Below are 21,871 nucleotides of genomic sequence, written 5' to 3' on the forward strand. Positions count from 1 at the left end.
GATGGGTCAGACGGGTCATGTAGAAGGCAGGCATTGACACTTCTATGTTTGGAGCGCATTCCACTAGGGGTGCTACTGCTTTGAAAGCTTTTGCCCTTCGGGCCCGGTTGGAGGACATCCTAAATGCTGCAGATTCAACCTTCAAACAATTCTACCTCAAACGGGTGGTAGACATGGAAACTCTAGTGGTAAATCAGCTTTGAACTACCATAATCCTCGCTTCCGGTAGGGACATATAATTAAAAATGTCCTAGCTTTCATAACAGGTAGTTTCAGTTCTATTGAGGACTATTGGTAGTAAGTGAACAATATTTTAGATATTTAGATCAATTATTATAATGCAAATGTTATATGGTATTCTGGTGATTATATAAGAATTGTTGCAAATGTAAACGTTGTATAAGAGGTGTATAATGGTTATTTAACCTTAAGAGGTTGCAGTTCTCACCTATGTTGTTCCGTATCTTTATGAGGAAAGAAGTGCTCAAATAGTAATAACATGCAGGACAGGTGTGATCTTTTACGCCTGAAGAAAGAGGGGGGCTCGATAAGGAAGGAAGGAAAATTATTGGACTATTTGTGTTCCTACTGGCTAATCGGTTTTCTTTTTCCTTATGGCTGATGGGAAAGATGGCCGATTGTTAAATGCTGAACAAGGCTGCTGTGAAATAAAACCAAAATAAAATAGCATAACCCTCTCTCTCCTCTGAGTCTTTAATAGAATTGAAATTTTCTGTTACGAAAGCTAGGATTTTTTTCGTTATGCCTTGTTTTTAGTAACATGGCAAGAAATGATAAACAATAGTGTGAGTACTCAGATGTAACCAAAAATAGGCCTAGATCCCACCATTTCCAACATAATTTAAATGCTTTGTTTAGTCCATATTTATATTTTGCTATTTTTGATTCGTATTTATTTTAGAATTATATTTATTACTGAGTGCAAGTAGTAACCAGACCATCTAATTTATTAGAAAATAGCAATTTTCCTGATTAGTGGGTATGGGGGACATATTGACCAACAAAGGGGAGAACCAATTGCATATATTTCATGTTTCGTTTATGATGAATTCTAACATGTCTTCTGATGTTTGTGGTGTGAACCCCAAAACACAATTTTACTGGAATTTAAGATTTAACAAATTCAGATCACTATATAAGGGATAAACTCAACAACTACTGCTCATGCACAAAAATGGTGTACATCTATAAAGGAAATTGCAAAAGAGAAGCCAATCTTACTTACTCGCCCAACTTCAACCAAGTTTGTCACCATCACAATGCAGGCAGACTGCTCCTGCCAAATCATCCTCCAGAAATCATAAACCGTTTCGTGAACTGGGCCTGCAAATAAAGCATATTATTAGAACAAATTGGTACTCATAATCAAACAGGAATGACAGGTTTTAAACGTTATAGCGGTAGAACGTCAACTACATTATAAGGAAACCAGGACAAACACTAAAGTCTTAAAGGAGTATTGTTGTTAAATATCAGTTCCTTTAAGTCTCCTCCCAAAAGTCAGAGGAATTTAATTTTTGAGAATAAACAGATCTCACTGCACCGTATTATTTTCGACATTTCGACCACTGACTACAAGATGTTCCTATAATACCGCCTAGGATCTGTCTCCTCACAGCCTAGGTGCCGTAAGATACTGCGGCACTTACAAATCTGCAGCAGAGACACCTTCAACCCTAGATTGGTAGCAAAGTCTTATGCCACGCTTATATCCAAAGCTGGCCCCTATGCATGACACATTTTGTAGGCAGTTCTTGAATTGCTTAAAGCATTGCGCATATATATATATATATATATATATATATATATCTACATATATATATCTACATATATATATATATATATATATATATATATATATATATATATATATATATATATATTATATATATATATATATCTACATATATATATATAATTTTTTAACCCAGATGCTTCAGTGTACAGGGATGACATACATCTGGCTGCTTTTACTAATGCAGCAGCTGGATGTACACGCCACCTCATGGTGGCCCTGTAGCCCGATAAGAGTTTGTGTTTTGCTTCCACTGTCTACCAACCAATACTAATAATGGAAAAAAAACAGCAGCCATTTTATATGTACATTTTAGACATCACACCCCCAGCCCCAAGAGTAGCAGATCAGTGTATATCGCAACAATAATTGCGAAACCATAAAACGAAATACAAATCTATCACGGAAAATAAAGAATAAAAATATAACCGAAATATAAACCAAGAAAAATAAAAAGAACTGGCAAAAGAATACAGTACGAATACAATATGGAATTGTCTAACTGACGAAACAGAGAAATTAAGCTATGATGCATGAAAAGTTAGGTTAAATTAATGTTTTGGCAATTTCCTAGAGGGGAGAAAAGCAGTGTTACATTCGGATACAGCAAGCATGAATCCCACAGTTCAATCTTTCTGCAGTCAAAGAAAGTCTTTAAATACAACTTTCCTCAAAAATGGTAACCTTTCCTTAAACATTAACAAGTGCTCCAAATTCCCAACATTTCCACAACATTCTTTTTTTATATGATATAATTCTATATATAACATTACTTTTACGTCAATCTTTTCAAAAACCATGGCAAATGTACAGAACCTGGATTCAATTATCAGAAACAGATTAACCATTTCTAGTGATTAGCTAATTAGGCAAAATCAGTTTGCATGGGAGTTGATATGTGAACACAATTTAAAATTCAAGATGCCTTCAGTCATCCAGAACTTGGCTGCTTGCATTTTAGGGTCTAGGGCGACAGGCAGTGAAAGCCTACTCTGACATCACAAATGAACGCAAATGCAGTTTTTCCAAAAACGGTCCCAAAATGTACACATAATCATAAGGATGAAAAGCAGTGTCAACCTTGATGGAATTTGAACTTGAGAAACTTGAATTAATCAACAATAATTCAGACACCAATGCATCCCGAGAGTGGAGGCAAATATTACGCAGTTGAAAATTTGAATCAAAATTGATTTAGAAAAGTGTGTATATATATATATATATATATACACACACACACACACATATATATACACATTGAGGAATGATGTAACACCAAAATAATGAGCATTCTGGCAAAACATTACGAATGGAGACTTTAGCCAGGACTCACAAGGGGTCGATCCATATAAAAACCAACCTTGTGCAGACAGTCTGCGTGTAGGGGGGTAATGGTTTTACAGAGCGAAGGAATGATTTCCAAATTCCATCCTGGTGGCTGCCCTGAACATGCTGTTGACAAATCGTACTACAGATTGTGACTAACATAACCTTGGCTGGACTCTCTGCTTTGCTAACACCACCAAGTCATGCAGGTTATGCTTGCTCTCTGGACTAAGTTTTACCCAAGTAAAAATATTTGTAGGATTACCTTGAGTAATCCAGTCTCGACTAGCTGTAATATAAAAGGGCAAACGTGTTTTAATTTGACATGATAAACTTGGGCAAAAAAAAAAAATGTTCTACTGTAGGGTTGGAGAAACAGCAGCTATTCATGTCACGTGACTAACATCAATGGCGCTCTGCTATATGTGTGTGCTTCCTTGAAATGAATGCATGCAGAGGGATGCTTGATTGAAATGAAGTGATTGGATGAGTTCTTACCTTGCGTTGCGATGTAGTGGCTGGGTCTCTGATACCCCTGCAGAAGGGAAAGGAATCATTAATTTGAAGAGCTATCAGATTATGGTTATGGAGACAGTGTACAGCCATCCTGGTCTCATTCATGCATGGACTTTCAAAACACAGCTATTCCAAAACATGCCAATAACGAAGAAAGAACCACTGTTAATTTACTGTTTAGCATCTGCTAAGCAGCACTGCAAACAAGCTATGACTCTCCAATCAAAAATTAGGTCCCCAAAAAGTCAATACTTGGCATAGAAGTGTTTTTATGTCGAGCCTGGGCACTGCATGTGCTGTCAGCGAGGCAAGCTGTATTTGAGTGTGGACGTGAAGCTCCGCCCATATTTTTCATTGGCTTCTGTCATTGGCCTTTGTAAATACTGTTTTTTGGTTCACTAATAGGATTGTTTGTCCCTCCTTAGTAATACCTTGTCTTCATTTGTAATCTCCCATGAGGAATGGGCCTTTAACTTTGTTGTTAAACAGTATGTCTTATTTAGTCTGTAAGCGTTATTTTCTTTAACTAGTTTCCCCTACTGTAGGTACAACATGCTTTCCTGCAACATTCAACACGCAATGCGCGCGTTCACTTTCCAAGCAGCCCAGGGCAATGGCGGCCGCTTCTTTGAAATTAAATAGATATTGCAATTTCAAGAGTTTGAGCTATTGGCATTGTAAATGACAATGCCTTTTATTTATGTGTTAATTATCAAAACAAATAAATGGAAGACATTGTCATTTTCAATGCCAATAGCTTAAACTCTCGCAAATGCGAGACCTATTGCATTGTGAATACTTGTTATATTTCACTTTCTCTCTCTTTGCAACTGGTTGGTTCTAACATGCACTGTATTATTTAAACCACAATACACACAAGTGCATTCTATATTTTGACTCTGGTATCTTAGACAGGGCCGGACTGGGAATGCAAACCGGCCCTGGCAATTGAGTAGAAGGTGGCGGGGTGGGTGCGCCTGTAAACCACTGCAGCTGCTTTTGTTACAGGGGGCAGATATTACAGCTATGCTGCTAAACCGGCCCAGTAACATAAATGGGTCAAAAACCGGCCTCCACCCAGGCAGACCACCGGGGAAACAAACGGTGCCTGCTACGTCCCTGATCTTAGAACAGGTTCTTTCATAAATTAGATTGCTACATTAATAGTGAGTGAAATACCCAGGGTAGAATTAAGTTGAAACATCCCTCGTAGGAAAACCAAACCCACCTACTGACATCACCCCACCATCTGCTGACACTGCCATCCGGTATAGGGCTTCTAGAGTGGAGAGTGTTCCAGCACCACAACCTCAAAGGATCGAGGCTGCCACTTTGTGAAATAAACTTACATGTGGCTGGAGCACTGGTTTGAGGGAAAATGCAGTAAAGGCAACACAGTAGGAGTTGGCTGCTAGGTAGTTTGTTGTTGTACAATGAGCCTCAAAGACGACGTGCAACGAACCAGTCTCTGCGGCAGTAGAGAAAACAATTTGCCCAAGTCTGGAAAAGATAAATCTTGAATCATAGATAAACAACAACATTCTTATATTCTAAAGTATAACCCCCATCTAATAAGAAACTGTAGTCTGCAGTGTTAGCTGAACTTCTGCACTGCACTCCCTCTACATGCCCAGCAGTGCTTGATAAGGAATAATAGAAGCACAGGTACCTTTTAACAGACTACCTACTTGCTTATAAGAAGAGCTGGTACACTTCAATTCAAAGTATTGCACAACTGCTGGGAAGTGCAGGTACACGCTCACTCTTGAAATCAAGTAGTGCAGGTACTCTGTGGCCAACCGTCCCGACCCATTTAAAGCATGAGTGTTAAATCACCCCATCAAATTAGGTTGAAACTTCTTGCCTTCTGAAGCGCTACCTCTTTCAACTAATATGTTGGTGTTCATTTAGGTTTCAATTCAGACAAGTACTTCGAAGAGTCAGCGATACAATCAGAATTCAGGGAGTACTACTACAAACAGGTAGGTATGTGGGAGTACTGCTCCAATAGGCACATCAAGTTCAGCCACTTGCCTTAATTTAGTGAGTAAGAGCACTGAAGCAGAGAAAGATTACTGTCTGATGTAATAATAATGATCCCACATTTGTAAAGCGCAAACGTATCACCCCTAAGGATATCCAGGCGCTGGGGGGCCGTCAGGGAGATTAAGAGAGCCATTGCCCAGCCACATGATGCTGAGCTGCCGCTGGGGATTGAACCGTGGCCCGTACTCCGGAGTCAACTGATGAGCCACACTTCTCTCTATGTAATGAGGCACTTTACTTTAATGGAGAATTCCATATAGGCATTTCCTTCTTGAAAGTCTTCAATGACTTGTGCTTCCTTTGTACCAGCAAGTCTAACGGCCAACTGGCCTTTGGACTACTCGACTTCAACATCAGGAGGCAGAGAAGATTTTGAGTAGCACAAGTGCACGTCTGTAGGTGGTGGTGTCGATCAGCTCTGTGTCTGTTGTCGGTTCAGGACGTTACGTCGCAGTACCTATTTAGGCGTCACAGAGGCAAGTAGATGTCCGTTTCTTCTCACGATTTTCCACGCCAGAAGCACGGAGCCATGAAGAACACAGACCACAGGTGTTTAAAAACTATGGCCCTGAAAGAGGTCGTCCTTTCCCTAGAAATCAGTTTGCAGAGTGGGGAGGATGGGTGGGATCGTAAGGAATCTGCGTCTAGATCCAGATTTGTATCTTTATACCTAATCAGTTTGGCCCTATCTGCCTCCACCTCTACTTGCTGGTCTCCTCTAAGCTGCCTCTCCCCTTCTCTTGTATAGGTCCCCTTGCTGGCACCTTACCTAGCTTGTGTCTGTGCCTACCCTATAACAGTGAGGGGCCTTTATGGCAGCACCAGAGATCGATCGTGCCCCTGCCTTCTAACGAGTGTGGATTAATGAAGTAAGTCCAAAAGCCATAAATACCATGTCAAGAGAATCAGTATCAGGAAAGGATAAAAGTCGTTGCATTTACTACACTTACCGGTCATCATTTTGGAATGAGGCAGATTAAGGTAAGGCATTGCAGTTTAGTATAAAACAGGCACACACCATGAGATTTATCTTTTACTCGTTTTTAGCAGAACGTTTGCTTATCACTTGAGATATGTGGCATGCTTTCCAACAGACAACTAACAGTGGAGAGGCTCAAGGTCTCTTGATGTTTCCAATCCTTTATTCAAAAATCCTCAAGCTAAACCTGCAGCCACAAACATGTTACCAACATATAATGTAGGGTAGCACACTTGCGACATAAGCTACCTATGATGACCATCTTCCGCCTCACGAAAAGTAAATGAAATGTCAAGAAAAAGACTGAAAGTAAATAAAAGTATACACATTTGGACTATGCGCCATCACTAAAATAAAGGACGGTAACACCGTCAACATCCTTGGCTTTTTGACTGACAGCAAATGAATGTAAGATGCCACAAAGCCTTGTAAGCATTTCACGCTAGAAAGCTTCACGGAGATGATTCATGCAAACAGGGGGACTTCAAAGGCATGCTGATAGCAACGATGATCCTCTGTCAGCATAAAGGCAGAACACTTCTTATGATTAGAGGGAAGACACAAAGTCCATCCAGAGACCACGCCTCGTTGAACCAGCGTTGTACACTCAATGTCCAGACGTAGGCACCAAGTTCCTCAAGCAGATGGGAATGTACACAACACATGCACAGATATCTTCCGTTTTACATACGGCCCTTGTAGTTGTAGAACTTGCCAAACAGTGGTGTTTGTGTAAGGGTGGAGCTGGACCTAGCCATGAAGGCTAGGGTCAGGTTATGATGACCCGAGCATTGTAAATGAACTTACATTCAGAATTACAGCAGGGCCTAATATTTCTGAAAGATGAAATTGTGCGACCTCCATGGATATATTCTTGTGTTGGTTGTTTCTTTTCCAGATCACATTACTACCTAGCAGAAACCACCTATCCAAGAAGCAGAAAAGCTAGGACAGGTGGTATTTGTAAAGCATAATTATATTGTGCAAAGCAAGAAATGCATACACACACACACAACGGAAAGCAGTCCATTCATAAAGATACACGTAAGATGCAATATACTACATTGATAACAAACAGTGGGCACACAGAGGGTACATGCAAGCATTTCATATTTTTGAAAAGTATGGTTATTATCATAGGAGCAGATTTATAAATGTTCTCTTTACATGGCAACGCTTTTCCTATATCTTTATTGATTATATGAGCCATGAGTGAGCTGTTCAGGAGAAAATAAAGTCCTTGGTGCAGACGGGGGCTATTTAAAAAAGTTGAACTGACAATGGCAACACTTCATGACTCAAAAACAGCTACAACAAAAGCCCCAATCAATAAAATACACCAGATCCTTCGGTACATGAAAATCAGAGAACAGTCTAACAAAAGAGGGGGAAAACTTTCCTTTTTCTGCATCAAGATGTTTTAAAACATTTAGCCGTCCAAGATCATCAACAGTGGCTCGTCATGCCATTTTAGCAAACACTGAAGTCAAACCTCTGTTTCGCAGTCAATCGAGACAGAAAGAACCTTCCGCCTTTTGTATGTGAAATTTGTCTACAGCACGTCACATTTCATTAGGCAAGACAAACAGAATTAAATTAAATTTGTATTCAGATTTTTGTATGCACTTTCCACCTTATTCCTGCCCCACTTCTCCCTTCATAAGATAAACTAAGATTGAAGTTAAGGTGTCCAAACACTTCTGACAGCATAAAGAAGGAACTAGAAGCTCCAAGGAGCGGAGGTCTCTGCCTCGAGTTTTACCTCACTGGAACATACTCAGTCATGTGCATATTACATATCACTGCTTTACAGTCACAAACATGCAACTGTGTTTCGTCAAAGAACACCGCTAGGCCTGTACATAGCTTATAGATTGGAAGAAGCATATGGATGTGAACAAATCTCATTTTCGAATTAGCTGGTTGGGGTTCATCAACCTCTCCCATCAAGACCTTGAACTATGTTCTCCAAATTCTCCAATTGAACATGCACTCAAATCTGTCAGACAAGCTAGGCCCCAGCCCTTCAAGGAAGTGCTGTTGCCAGGAATAACCATAACATCCAAGAAACAAAAATGAGATGCAATGAGCATGAGTGACTCAAGGATTCATGAGCTTTGCTAAAGGTGAATGGTTTGTCTAGCATGTCCTGGACAGTACAATATGCTGGTAAACAGAGCACGACTAAGCTGTCCTTTTCAAATGGAGATCTTAGTTTAGATGGTATGAAGAAAGCACACATCGAAAATGTGGTCGGCTGAATGACACATGCACAGCATTAGTTGTAATTGGGAATGACAGCTAATATAAATATTTATTACAGGGGTCTGTTATGGACATATAGAGGTACTTACATCCCTGTACAGCCAAATCTACAGCCCAAAACAAAGTCAGATGTGAAAGAAAGCACAACAACATCAGTAAGTACTAAGACTTCGAACAAAGCAAAGAGCATTTCGTACTTTTTTGTTGTACAAAAGGCAAATAATCAACTCATAGAAGCATGACATGCAGAACGTTTCACATACAGAAGGTGGAAGGAGTAAGGAAAATCAGCATGGGTGACACGCGACATACTTACATCTATGTAGTTGGCATTAATGTAATCTGAAGAGGGGTCATCCTCAGCGGATTGCAGGACGACACGGGAGTGATCATCTACACAAGGGGAAGAAACAGGAGTAATCAATAATCCACCCTTGGTAACAACTTCACTTCTGACTAGGACTAGAAAAGAGATGACCAGTATACATAGAGGAGGATCATGTGTATGCCACAGTTTCAGAACATGTATGCAAGATAAATGTATATGAAATTAATGTAAACGAACCTAAAAATAACTAATTCTTAGAGTTGATGATTATATTTTAAATATGGCATTAATGTGGACCCACATTGGACACCACAAGGCTAAACTTTGACATGTCAGGTTGTTGCTCTTTGTACGTGAATGACTTTACTGGGAAGACACAGCAAATAAAGGGGCATACATTCATGGCAGCTGCAAGACTGGCAATTCGAGAACATGCTTATCTGGGGCACGCAAACTAATTCCACACTTATTTAATAAAATTCTCATCTACACACGAACCATTTTTAGGTCTCTCCTGGGGAAAGCAGCGCATGCGCTGCTCTCGCTATGCAAGTACCTTTTGGAATCAATTTGCCGAGGGCTTTCATGCACGCATCTGCATGGACAAACATGGCTGCTCTTGCCATTTGTCCAAAGCAAACAGCATGCGTGTGTCCGTAGGGACTGTGGACAGTCCCCCGCCATTTTGCTGCCATAGCAATCAAAATGCCGTTTCGCATGTGCTTTGCTTTATTTTTGCTGTCAGTTCCCCTGGGGCACAAGCAGGCATCCACTTCTGTGTTTTTGCTGCAATCAGCTTGTTAACTGTCTGTATATTGCTGTTTAACAATCTCTTGACTGGCTGGCTTCTACGCTCCCATGCAACTACTCTTTTTCTGCTTTTTAAGCGCTTTATGAGAATGCTGCACTTTCTTGCCTCTGTGTATTTTCCCCATCTAGAGTCCACGTTGCTCTCTTTCTCCTGTGTTGTTTCTTCCGCTGCCCACGATGTTCGTTCTACACCAGTTCCCTCCCCAAGCCCACTCCCGCATCCCGTTCTTCCTTTTTATTTAAAAAAAATACTTTTAAATGTTTTAGTGCTTCATTTCAAAACTGTGATTTCACGCTCCTTGTTTGTTATTTACCAAACAACTTTGCATCAGTAAATAAAAAATAAAAAAAACAGCAATGTCATTTTCTAGGCCAGCGCATGCATGTTGAACGCGTGCATGCCTACAAAATGACGCAGGGCCTGCATGATCGCACTATTTTTTTTAAGCTATGATGCAAAGCAGCTGAGATGCTCTTCAGTTTGGCCAAATAAGATTAGCAAAGCCTATAGCTCTAATAGCCCCGATCTTTGGCTTTGCCAATGCTTGTTTTGAAAGAAGTTTAAAAAAAATTAACACCGGGGAGGAGCCTAGCTCGCGACCGAGATGGCCGCGCTTTAGCTCGGCTCCGTTCGCCCGCCTGCGTTTTCACATTTATCCTGCTGTAATCCTGCCCCGGGAAGCCCTGTTTGCTGAGTGGTAGTGCTACGACGCCTTGCAGGCACTTACCTCTTGTTCCGGTTATCCTGGCTGCGGTGGATCCGGTGCAGTGCCCCCGATTGTGTTGGGGTGCCGAAGGCGGACTGGCCTGGATCTTCTTGCCGGCTCCCGGGCCGGACGGAGCCTGCGGATCTACCCTCCGGGGCGCGGAGGAGGTGGTCGGAGGGCCGTTGTTTGTGTGGGCCGGAGGGCCTTCCTGGCCGATTCCTGTGGGGAGGAGGCCTATGGTGGAGGCGCTGCCTTCCGTGGTCGGAGCTCCTCGTGTGTCCGGCTTGCTCTCCCTTTGTTCTCCGGTCCGGCCATTTTGATTTTGCCGCCCGGACTCGGAGAACGGGACCGGCGGCGTTGGGTGGCCGGCGAATCCCTCTCTTCTGGTGGCCCCCCTTCCTGCCCGGGGTGCTCTGTTGCCGGTCGGCGGGACTTTGTTTGCCTTGCTGCCGCCCCGGCGGAGATTTACAGCCGCGCTGCCTTGTCGGACTCTCAAAATGGCGACCGACCCCGAGTGTCTTGACCGGGCCTGGGCGAGCGCTGGAGGCCCGCCGCATGACCCGGGTGCCGGATACTGTGAGGGTTTTCCTACACTTAAGGAGGTACTGGACACCCTGCTCTCCTGGCGGCTCTGTGTGACCGCGCCTGTCCTAGCTTCGGAGATGGTTCCTCACGGCGGGCCTCCTGGGCCCCCACGGCCAGATGTGATTGTGCCGCCGCGGGGTGCGGCTGGAATTATCCTGGCGGAATTGGCCCCGGCTCCGACCACATCTGCTGCTGTACGGAACTTGATGGCGCCTCCTCCTCCGGCGCTACCTTCTTTTTCTCGGGCCCGGGAGCTGGATTTTACTTGGCCTGGCCTTCATGACTCTCCCGCTTCCTTTCGGTCGCTGCTGCCCGGCGATGTCTCCTGTGCTGGCCCAGATGGGTCGGTTCTTCTGGACATATCCTTGGACTTGTGCCTGCATCGTCTGCTACACTTCGTGACTTTCCTGGATCGTCCGTTTTCCACTTTACGTGCCTTTTCTGGACTGCCGTTGGATCTTCCTGCTGTCTGTCCCCTGTTCTTCGTAACCTGGTCCTCGCTGGATCGGACTGTTTCCACTTTGGACAAACAAGGACAGGGCTGATGTATATTGGCATCTGTGTGCGGTAGTCTTGCATTGGTTTGGATGGTCAACTTGTCCCGGTATGGTTCTGTGTGATTGACTGGTGCCCTTGGACTTTACCCGATGTTCTTTGGCTTCCCGGGGACTTGGCTCCTCGACTCAGGCGGGTGGCTGGGTGCGTTTACTCCTGTCTCCCGGCCCTCCCCCGTGTATGTCTGTGTGTGTTTCCCATCCCTCGTTTCCTTCTCTTCCCTTCCCATTTTTGTCTTTGTTTCCGACTTAACTTTGCTCCGCTATATTTCGGGTTCTAATTAGGGCGACAGGCACGCTGCGGGGGGGTAGGCCGTAGCCTTCTGCAGGGGTGCAGGGTGGGCTTTAGGGGTGGGTTGGGGGGGTCTGTCCGTATTGGGGGGTCTTTTTCCTCCCTTATTTCCTCTTTTTCTGTTCTATGGCTCTTGTGTGTTCACTTTTTTCGGGACTCCGTCTCCTCCTGTATCCCCCTGGGGAGTTTCTGTGACTTTCGTATTCCGGTATGTATCTGATTGTGGCTCGCTGGGTAATTCGGTATCGATTTTTTGCTATGTCGCTTGCCGGACTCTATTATCCTGCTTTCACTCCTGGGGGTGCGTGGTTTGGTGGGAGTCCCTTCTTTCGTTCCCTTTTTCCCTCTCCCCTTTTTCCTCCTTTATGGGGGTCCTTTTATTTTTGTTGGGGTGCGTATCGTATTGTCTTTTATTATGTGGGCCTTTTTGATCATGTCTTCTCAATTTGGGTGGGGGCGGCGACGGGTAGGTGCGGTTTGATTGATGCCATTGTCGTTTCTTTATATTCCGATTACGTTTATACTCTTTGATAGCTATGTTGGTATGGCCTCTTTTGCCATTCTGTGATCGTAAGATGGCGGCTTGCCGCGGCCCCTCCCTGGTTGTTTTTTGCACGGCCCATGATTCTTCTGTTTCCCCACCCCGCATTAGAAAATTAACCTTTTATTGTCCTGTTCTTGCTGATTGCTCGATGCTTTTATTGTTTCTCCTGTGCTCCTGGTGACATATCCTGTTGAAAATTTGTTTTTCGTTTATTACGTTAACTACCATGTGGTGGCCAGCCCTCGTGGGTTGTAGGCCCGTATTTGTGAGCTTTCTTTGTACAATAAAGGTTTTCAAAAAAAAAAAAAAAAAATTTAACACCAAATACCCTCTCCAGCTGTAGCAGGGGCTAAATAGATTGTTATCTACATATTGCTGAAACATGCGAATCTATGAAGTCACTTGTGGCTTAAAACATCTTTAACAAGCATTAAAAATGCAACAGGTCCCGCGAGGCACAATCAGCGCTATCACTGTACCATGTATGCCTTAAAAATTTGTTAATAAAACATGTTGAAATAAAAGAAACGCAACAAGTCTCGCCTTTGGTTAAGTTAAACTCTTCCATGCTCATGACGAGCTCTGCTCGTCATGAGGCATGGTTGAGCTGCACTCATGACGAGCTGAGCTCGTCATGACTGTTGGAACGTTCACACGCGGGGAAAATTTCCCCGCTGTGCTGAACGTTCCATAACGGGTGTGGTTGTGACGAGCTACGCTCGTCATGAGTGCAGCTGCACTGAGCCTCATGACGAGCCGAGCTCGTCACAAGCACAGCGGAGCCGCGCACGGCCCCCTCCCCCCCGCACTGCGGGGGTAAAACACCCCGCAGTGAAGGGGTTAAAGTCATTTGCTTTGCTAATGGTATAGCAAAGCAAATGGCTTTAACTTAATAAAAGGCGAGATCTATTGCATTTTTAATGCTGGTTCTTATTATTAATTGGACTGACAGAACCAGTAACCGTAGAGACGCAAAGGTGTTTCAGAATGCACACGCTGGCATTTTAGACTGCAGATTTCCATGGAGTTCGGCTCCAACGTCAACACTAAAAGCGCTTTTAATAATACACATTTTTAAGATAATAGGCATGCAGGCAATTAACTAGCTGATGTGCAAACTGGATCACTTTGATGGTGTCCCTAAAACATTGACAGAAAACTGTCAGACTACCAAGACCGACAATCTGATAAAAAAAACCAATCTCTCTGAAAATGGTTTCCGACTGCTTAAACGCCAGTGTGTAGACTGCTACAAGTTCTATAAGGCGTTGAACTGGGTGCTCTGAAATAAAGGCAGATGAAAGAATGTCAATCTCATTTCCCGCTCACTCAGGACAGATGCCTGTGCCTCTGTTCCTCACTGAAGCGAAAGTGTGGAGGAAGCCGAAGCATTTCCAGAGGTTGCTTGCACTATGTTCGTGTAAAGCAAGGCCGGTGGCAGAGAGTTCATGGCAAAAAACACAGCCACAGTTGCAGCTTGGGGCTGGTAGGGCAGACAGAGGCACTCCCTTGTTAGAGACCCGTTACTCAGCCTTTCTCCTACCACTTTAGCCTCGAGGACTTATTGGATGCTAAAGTAACACCCCATCGTATCTAAATAGTGCACACTGGTGAACATGCTTTGTATCAAATTTCATATACGAAAGACTAAGGGAGGTCACACAAAGGACGCTGCTGCGACTGGCACCGCACTGCCAATCAACTCACAGATGGCAAGCTGGGAAGCAGTCGTGAAATGGGTGCGTTTCAGCCATCTGCCAGCTCTTACTGGGACCACCATTACAGCAGCTTTTAGTGACTAAATTATCCGATTCTTCGAAAAAAATCCAGGTAGGGCAACTAGCACTAGTAATTTGTACCAACCAAGTGCTCTGGCTACTGATTAGTGGTGTGCCGGTGGGAGAAATGACTGGAGACACTGGAAGAGCTCATCACAGATTTTTCTGCATTTAAAAAATGCAATAATATGTCCAGGGTTTGTGAGCAAGACAGCACTAACATCTTCTGATTGTTTTTTTCTTAAATGTCATTAGATCCCAATTGAGTGGCATTTTAAGTGCATGATAATGATTTGTGTTAATCAGACTGATGCTACGTTCGATAAGGAAGGTACATAAAATGGCGGATGCCGAGAGGCCAGATCAGCATGAACAGGGTGTGTTGTGTTATGTGTAAGAGATTTGTAGAGCGCATGGCTGCCCCAGCAATGGGGCGTCCCAGCGCTAATCCCAAAGACCAACAGAGGACAAAAGGCCGCAAAGTTAGGAGAAAGAAGTTCATTTGGAAAGAGATAGGTCTTCATAGCCTTCCGAAAGGATCGATGATTTAGGATACTTCTGATGTTAGCAGGAAGGTCATTCCAGATTCGGTGAGTGAAGGCCACTAAATTAGTGACCTTCGGCCCGTGCTCTTCTAACACGAGGGACACATGCTAATGTGTTGCACTTTGTAGTTCCCCTCACTTTAAAGATAGCCCAAAAAACATTTCCTCAGATAACACCACTGAAAGTGCTGCAGCAGTTAGTATTGCAATTGCATTTATATAGTGCTTACTACCCCATACGAGGCGTCAAATCGTTTTTTCGGCGAGTAGCACCCTACTCTGGAACCCATAAAGAATTAGTGGTGAATTAGCTTAGTGAAAATATGAAAGTAATTTGAGTGGTTTATATGTTAGTCAGTTATTTGGATAGTGGAAAGATAGAGAAGGGGAAAAGATTTGCATTTATATAGGGCTTCCTACCCCATATGGAGTCTTGAAGTGTTTTTTTGGGCGAGTAGCATGCTACACCGAAACCCATAGTGACTAAAAGGATTCCTCAAAGTACTAGAAACAGTTCCTTCCTTGAAGACATCCTGGCATAATCATCAGCCATACCATTCTTTTAATTTGTTTTCACAAAATGGAGGCAAGGAATGGGAGATTTGAAAAGGAATGCACTCGTCACCAGCCGACTGGACTACGGAAACGCCCTCTACGCCGGAACCACAGCCAAGCTACAGAAAAGACTCCAGCGCATCCAGAACGCCTCCGCCCGACTCATCCTGGATGTCCCCCGACGCAGCCACATCTCCAGCCACCTGAGGAACCTGCACTGGCTCCCCGTCGACAAGAGGATCACGTTCCGGCTCCTGACCCACGCACACAAGTCTCTCCACGACCTGGGCCCCAAGTACCTCAACGACCGCCTGACCTTCTACACGCCCACCCGCCAGCTACTGTCCACCAGCCTCGCCCTCGCAGCCGTACCACGCATCCGAAGAGCCACCGCCGGAGGAAGATCCTTCTCTTACCTGGCTGCCAAGACTTGGAACTCCCTCCCCATCCACCTTCGGCTGACCCAGGACCATCTCGCCTTCAGGAAACGACTCAAGACCTGGCTGTTCGAGCAGTAGCATACCCCTCCCCCCAAGCGCCTTGAGACCCTCCCGGGTGAGTAGTGCGCTATACAAATGGCATGATTGATTGATTGATTGATATGAGTGCTTTTCCGGTCGGCGCAATATTTGAATTTACACCCAAATACAAAACATATTTTATGAACTTACAAGCAATAATATTTCCATATCTGTTTTTCGTTCTGTTTTGATCTTTCTTAGCAACATCCCAGGTAGCAGACTGTCCTTCGAAAAAACTCTACAAAATATGACAAACATGTCAGTTGAAAAACACAATTAAACAACCAATACAAAAAACACAAGACAAGGAACTAAATGGAATCGAGGACAAGTACATTTCACTGAAACTTCACAGTTAACTCTTCGTTTTATGTCAGCTGATTAAACGGGTTAATGGCCTACATTAGCACAGCTGTATCTATTCATGGTGCAGTCCATGTATGTATTACAGAAAATGTGCAGGTAACGCTGAAAACCATGCTCATTGCTAACGCAGGTTACCAGAAACAAATTGTACTATGGTGTGTCGCACAACCGTTTAACATGCTGCAACTACCCTGTGTAACACCAGGTAAGCTATTGCACACAATGGCCATACATCACACTAAGTCTTATATCAATATCGAATACCCTGAGCCTTTTCAAAAACTAATTTTGAGGATGCCTAGTCTTATTTTCACCTCGTACTCTTCTTTGAAACCGTAACTGTCTGAGGTCTTCATAAGGTTGATGTGCTGCAGTAAATCGGCCACTCTAATCGCTGGATGCAACTGGCCAGTCTGATATGGCGATTCGGTCCCTTCGGCGAGATAGCGTGGGACATCCAGCAAGCGATTGGCTTCTGCTGCACTTCCTGCGTGGTTTTCATCTGTTAAAACAAGTAATTTTAAACATCTTAAATTCGATAGGAATTTCCTTAGAACTCGTTTTGTAAAGTAGCTTCTTGAAAAAAGAAAATTCTGAACTGGCAAACTGCTAATCGAGAGAACTTGCTGATTAGGAGTCCTATCAACTGGGCAAGATGGCTCAATGACTTAAGATACGCTCTTGCTGCTTTATCTGGTGAGTGAAGGTTACAAGTTCGAGTCACAGCAAATCTTACATTATCATTTCTTTTTTCCTAGAGAAATAAGTTGAGTAACAACTACGTTGGTTGTGCACAGCGTAACAATCTTGGTTAGTGCCCCCTCGCTCCCCTGTCCTGGGAGGCATCTTTCCACATGCATTCCCTCACTACTACCCTCCAATGATGCCCCTATCTCTCCCTAGAATCTCTCTCACATTTATTTAATTTCTTTAATAGTGCTACACATACCAATGTAGGGTGTCAGAGTGCTTTAATCGTAATTGTAGCACTTCTAGAGCGCGTTAAACCGGAAGGCACCAAAGAACTTATATGGAGGAAGCTGTGAGAAAGGTGTCGACCCAAGCAGGTCAAACCTCAACTATTCAACAAATCTGAGGGAAGACTAGTTCGTAAATAACCACTTTTTCACCTGCTTATGAAAAATCAGGTCCGAGTTTTAACTCCTGATGTGTTCCGAGACGGAGTTCTACAGCCTGGCGGCCGTCACTAAAACAGCCCAATCCCCCCCCCCCCACCCTTTCCCGGCTTTGCTGCATCTAGGAACTGCCATCTTACATTGTCCAGCTGATCTCAAAGGCCTCATCAGAACATAACAATTGAAGGTCGTCCTTAGATAACTTGCCTCCATTGTTTGGAGAGCCTTTTGATTGACAAAGGGCCTTAAAAGACACCTGCTTCTGCCAGGGTAGAGACCTCATTCATTCCCTGACAGAGTATTGTTTAGCTAATCACAGAACCAAACATCCTGCCCCATTTTGGATGATTTGGGTCTTATTTCATGAGTACTGGTTGCCATTTAGATACAAGGCATTACAGTAGTTTAAGCAAGAGGTGATAAGCCCACTGACACCATAAGCAAGAAGTCTTGATACTTTTTGATGCGGAGACCGCCCTGTCAAAATGTTGTAAGCGTAAGGACCCCCTCCTGACAAAAAGTTCTGGAAAATGGTATTTACTCCTCATCCTCGACAACCAAAAACATCCACAATTCCCACAGAAAATCATTTTTTATGGTGTTGAAACAATATTAAACAGTGTTAAGCAAACCAAAAGTTTGTGGGTGACTGTGGTTTGATATCAGAGGCTTACTACACAGTCAAAACACAAAGTCTCCAAAAAGAATTACCAAAAAATTCACAATGGTACTTTTTCACAAATAAAACATTTTGGCAAAACTTACTTGCATGATGACACCTTACTGAACTAATGTGACAAGTGTGCTTGTTTTTCTCCAGCATGATGGTCAATCTTGGATTGCACCTCATAAAGACCAGTTTAACAGCAAACAATAGCAACAAAACAACAAAAAGGTGACCAGTACAGCTTTGCAAAGGGCCCTTACTGTCGCTGCTTTTAAGTAACTAGTGAGCCGGTTGAGTTATAAACACATTTTTTGTAGTTAAAATCTGCAGCTTATGTGGCAGAAGATGGACTATGGGGCAAATCTATAATTATGTGAAAATCGCTGCGTTGGACAATTGCATAATTCCCAGCGGCCCGGAGTAGAATGGCTGTAATGCATGGGCTGCATCTTTAGTGCAAGGCATCCGAGGAGAACCATACTATATTTCATGGGATGCTGATGGCTTGGCTTTTACAGCTGCTTGGAACTGGAGGTTGCTGAACATGATTCATCATCATTGAAACATAACATTTACAGTCATTAATGATGAACTGTAAGATCCAAGTAAAATGCTTTCTTCAATTCTAGGGGAAGAAGTGGTCCCTTAATCATCTTTCACACTGTTTTTTTAAAAAAAAGGTTTTATTTTCAACATTATGAAAACAGATGCTTCTATTTTAGCAGAAGCTGACTACTGGTAATATTAGTTTGCTGCTGTTGTTGATTTCAGTCATGTCTGGAGGGCCTTGAGAGTGTGAGCGCTTGGGTGGGTCAAAAGTTGGGCTAAAAACAAAATATTAGGTAAATTTTTTAGACCCTTCGCCGTCGGGTATCTACATATAAATTAAGGGCTCGCTTAAATTAAATATAAATAAAAAGTGCTACTCAGTGGGCAATGCACTGTAGTACATTATTTAACCTCTAGTAGTTAATCCACCTTAAACGGTCTTTGTGTAACTAGAGAGCCACAGAATTAAATCTTGGCTGGTGAAGTGGAGAATAGTGATTTGTGTATTTTTAGAGCTACTAGGTCACAGCCAGAGACAGAAAGCACTGTGAATATGTAAGTCATTATTATGCGTGCATTACATACAGTATAAGATAAACTGCTACAAAATGTGCGAAAATAGTGCTTCCAAAATAACCTCAATAGCAGGGGGATGAAGTACCCCTGTAAAAGTGGTGGGTACTTTGGTGAAGAATTTCAGAGGCAAAGCTACACTGAAAGGTGCGACAGGAAAACTAACATGAGTGCCCTTATACGGCGGACTTTGGGCAGATCTCCGGCTCAAGAGTCAACATTAGGAACACCTTGTTGTTCCCACTGGGGAGATTGGCGTTCGTGCTGCCAGAGCAGCTGCCCGATGTTGTGCTCCGATGGGAGGGAGAGGGCTTCTGATACTTATGGATACTGGTTACGCCCACAATGGCTGTGCCTCAGCGCCTAAACATGGATAGAGTTCTGAGGGGTCAAAGCTAGACTACACGGCAATAGAGAAATGGAGCATACACCCAGCGGCTCCATTGTCTAAGACACTAAGAGGATTAATTAGGTGGGTAAAGGGCAGGCACCTCATCACACTCTTTTACAAAGCCCTGAGAGGAGATACCACAATAAGCCCATATCAGGCAAGAGCAGCCTGAGAGACAGACTTAGGGGCACCCCTTGGGGATTCGGAATAGGTTCATGCCTGTAGGCTGGTACAAACTGTTTCTTGTAACAACAAATTTAAGTTCTGACGTTTCAATTATTTACACCACACTTATATGACTCTCTCCTGGCTCAATAAAATAGACCCCAAGAGGGCAGCGAAATGTCTGCATTGTCGGGATGAGAATGCCGCCTTCTTACATCTGGCCTGGCAGTGTGCAGAGGCTCATGGTGTTTGGAATGAGGTGGTGCCTAGGATTGAGGGGGCTACAGGCACGGATATTACTGTACACCTGGAGCGTGCCTGTTGGGAATAATAAAAAAAGCCCAAGGGACGCAAGATATTGTCTGTTGCTCTTGGCCAAGCGCAGGGTGGCCTTAAGTTGGATGGGCTCCTAGGTGTGTAGTGTGGACGTGCATCAAGGATGTACTAGAATGGGGGGGGGGTAAAAGAACAACATATACGCCTCTCCCGCATGGATAATAAAGCTGCTGAGGTTGTGGCAGCTAGTAAGCGGATACTGGATGATTTTAAAGAACATGATGGCTCGGACACTGGTTCAGACCAGGGAGAACGGGAAATATTAATGTCTACAAGTGTTTATTGAACGCAGGAGCTGTTATCACCAAGTGAGAACCTGATATACAGTCATGTTAGCTCAGATTTGGTATATGTACTGCTGCTTATTCTGTACTGACTCATTTTCTGGAGTACTAGTTGCACAGAACAGAAACTGTATTTGATGATATGCACTGAATGTTATGTTTATTTGACGTGATAAACGCAAACTAAAGGTTTTAAATAAACACGAATGCCCTCAATCATAAGTCTTCGGTATTGTGTTCTAAATGTACATTTTGATGTGCAAACACACATCTGGGAGGTCGAGTACCAAGAGAAACTCTTTCGTGGCAATTGAAATGTTTCTTTAGGTTTCATAGACCTATTCAATGTAGGGGTGAAGTAACTAATGAAAGAGGTCTCTGACCATGTTTATTCTTGTGTAATCAGAGTAATGGCCCTGTCTGTGTTTTGGTACAGGGGTGTGTGGGCCTCAAGAGGGACGCAATATTTGATATGTTTCAACAAAAATAGGTAACCAGAGCAAAGAACTGTCAAGTGGACTCCCGCAAAAAAATAAAAAGCCTTACAACTTCCCAGCTCAGTAAGCATGGCATCGTGATTTCAATTCTACATCCTTTTGCCAAAGAGCAGGCCATCACTAGGCAGGAGCACTTATCGTTCTGATTTACCTCAATTGATCCTTGTCCTTCAGTGCTACCAATCCTGTCTCTGTTCCATTTTCTACTGCTGCTTTTCAGTTCCAGTCACTTATTTTCAATGGCTTCCATAAAGTGTGACGAAGTCTTTGTTATTAACATAGACCTCTATTAGGAGACCATATTTAAATGCGGTGTGGTAAAACTATATTGGGTATATGTGGTAACCATGGAATGAGAACCTTTATACATGATTGGTGAGAAATTATAGCCAGTTTACGCCCACTGCATTGCCCTATCAGTAGTTTTTAAACTGGAGTTATGTTTTTTTTGTGTGTTCACTGGGCAGCACACTTGGGTTTTAATCAAGTAGGTCTTATGGATGGAGCTAACTTATCCCCTGCCTCCCCGAACACTAAGAAAAATATTGTATTCAAAATATATACTGTACATTGGGTAATCTCCAAACATGATTTTACTTTTCTGAAAGAAAAATGAAAAAATCTGATTGATTTTGCTTTATTGTATGTATAACATCAATTTTCTGTGGCGGTTTCATTGTAATTAACAGTTATAGCTCTTCTCTACGCATGGCAACCAATACTGATTGGCATTTTATGAA

The 21,871-nt window shown here is 43.2% G+C and overlaps 1 protein-coding gene across 14 annotated transcripts in view; it reads right to left on the bottom strand.

Annotated features, from left to right (window-relative positions):
* The window catches only part of PTPRK (protein tyrosine phosphatase receptor type K), a 1,613,435-nt gene that overhangs the window by 124,071 nt on the left and 1,467,493 nt on the right, over positions 1–21,871 (bottom strand). For all 14 annotated transcript variants that reach the window (XM_078648913.1, XM_078648910.1, XM_078648911.1 and 11 more), the window contains 5 exons: positions 16,848–17,035; positions 16,318–16,405; positions 9,265–9,341; positions 3,641–3,677; positions 1,247–1,344 (listed from right to left, as the gene is read on the bottom strand). In XM_078648913.1, the coding sequence (XP_078505039.1) occupies positions 1,247–1,344; positions 3,641–3,677; positions 9,265–9,341; positions 16,318–16,405; positions 16,848–17,035 (488 nt within the window). The remainder of the gene's footprint in view (positions 1–1,246; positions 1,345–3,640; positions 3,678–9,264; positions 9,342–16,317; positions 16,406–16,847; positions 17,036–21,871) is intronic.

Source organism: Lissotriton helveticus, chromosome 6, assembly GCF_964261635.1.
Source record: "Lissotriton helveticus chromosome 6, aLisHel1.1, whole genome shotgun sequence".
In the NCBI taxonomy this organism is placed as follows: domain Eukaryota; kingdom Metazoa; phylum Chordata; class Amphibia; order Caudata; family Salamandridae; genus Lissotriton; species Lissotriton helveticus.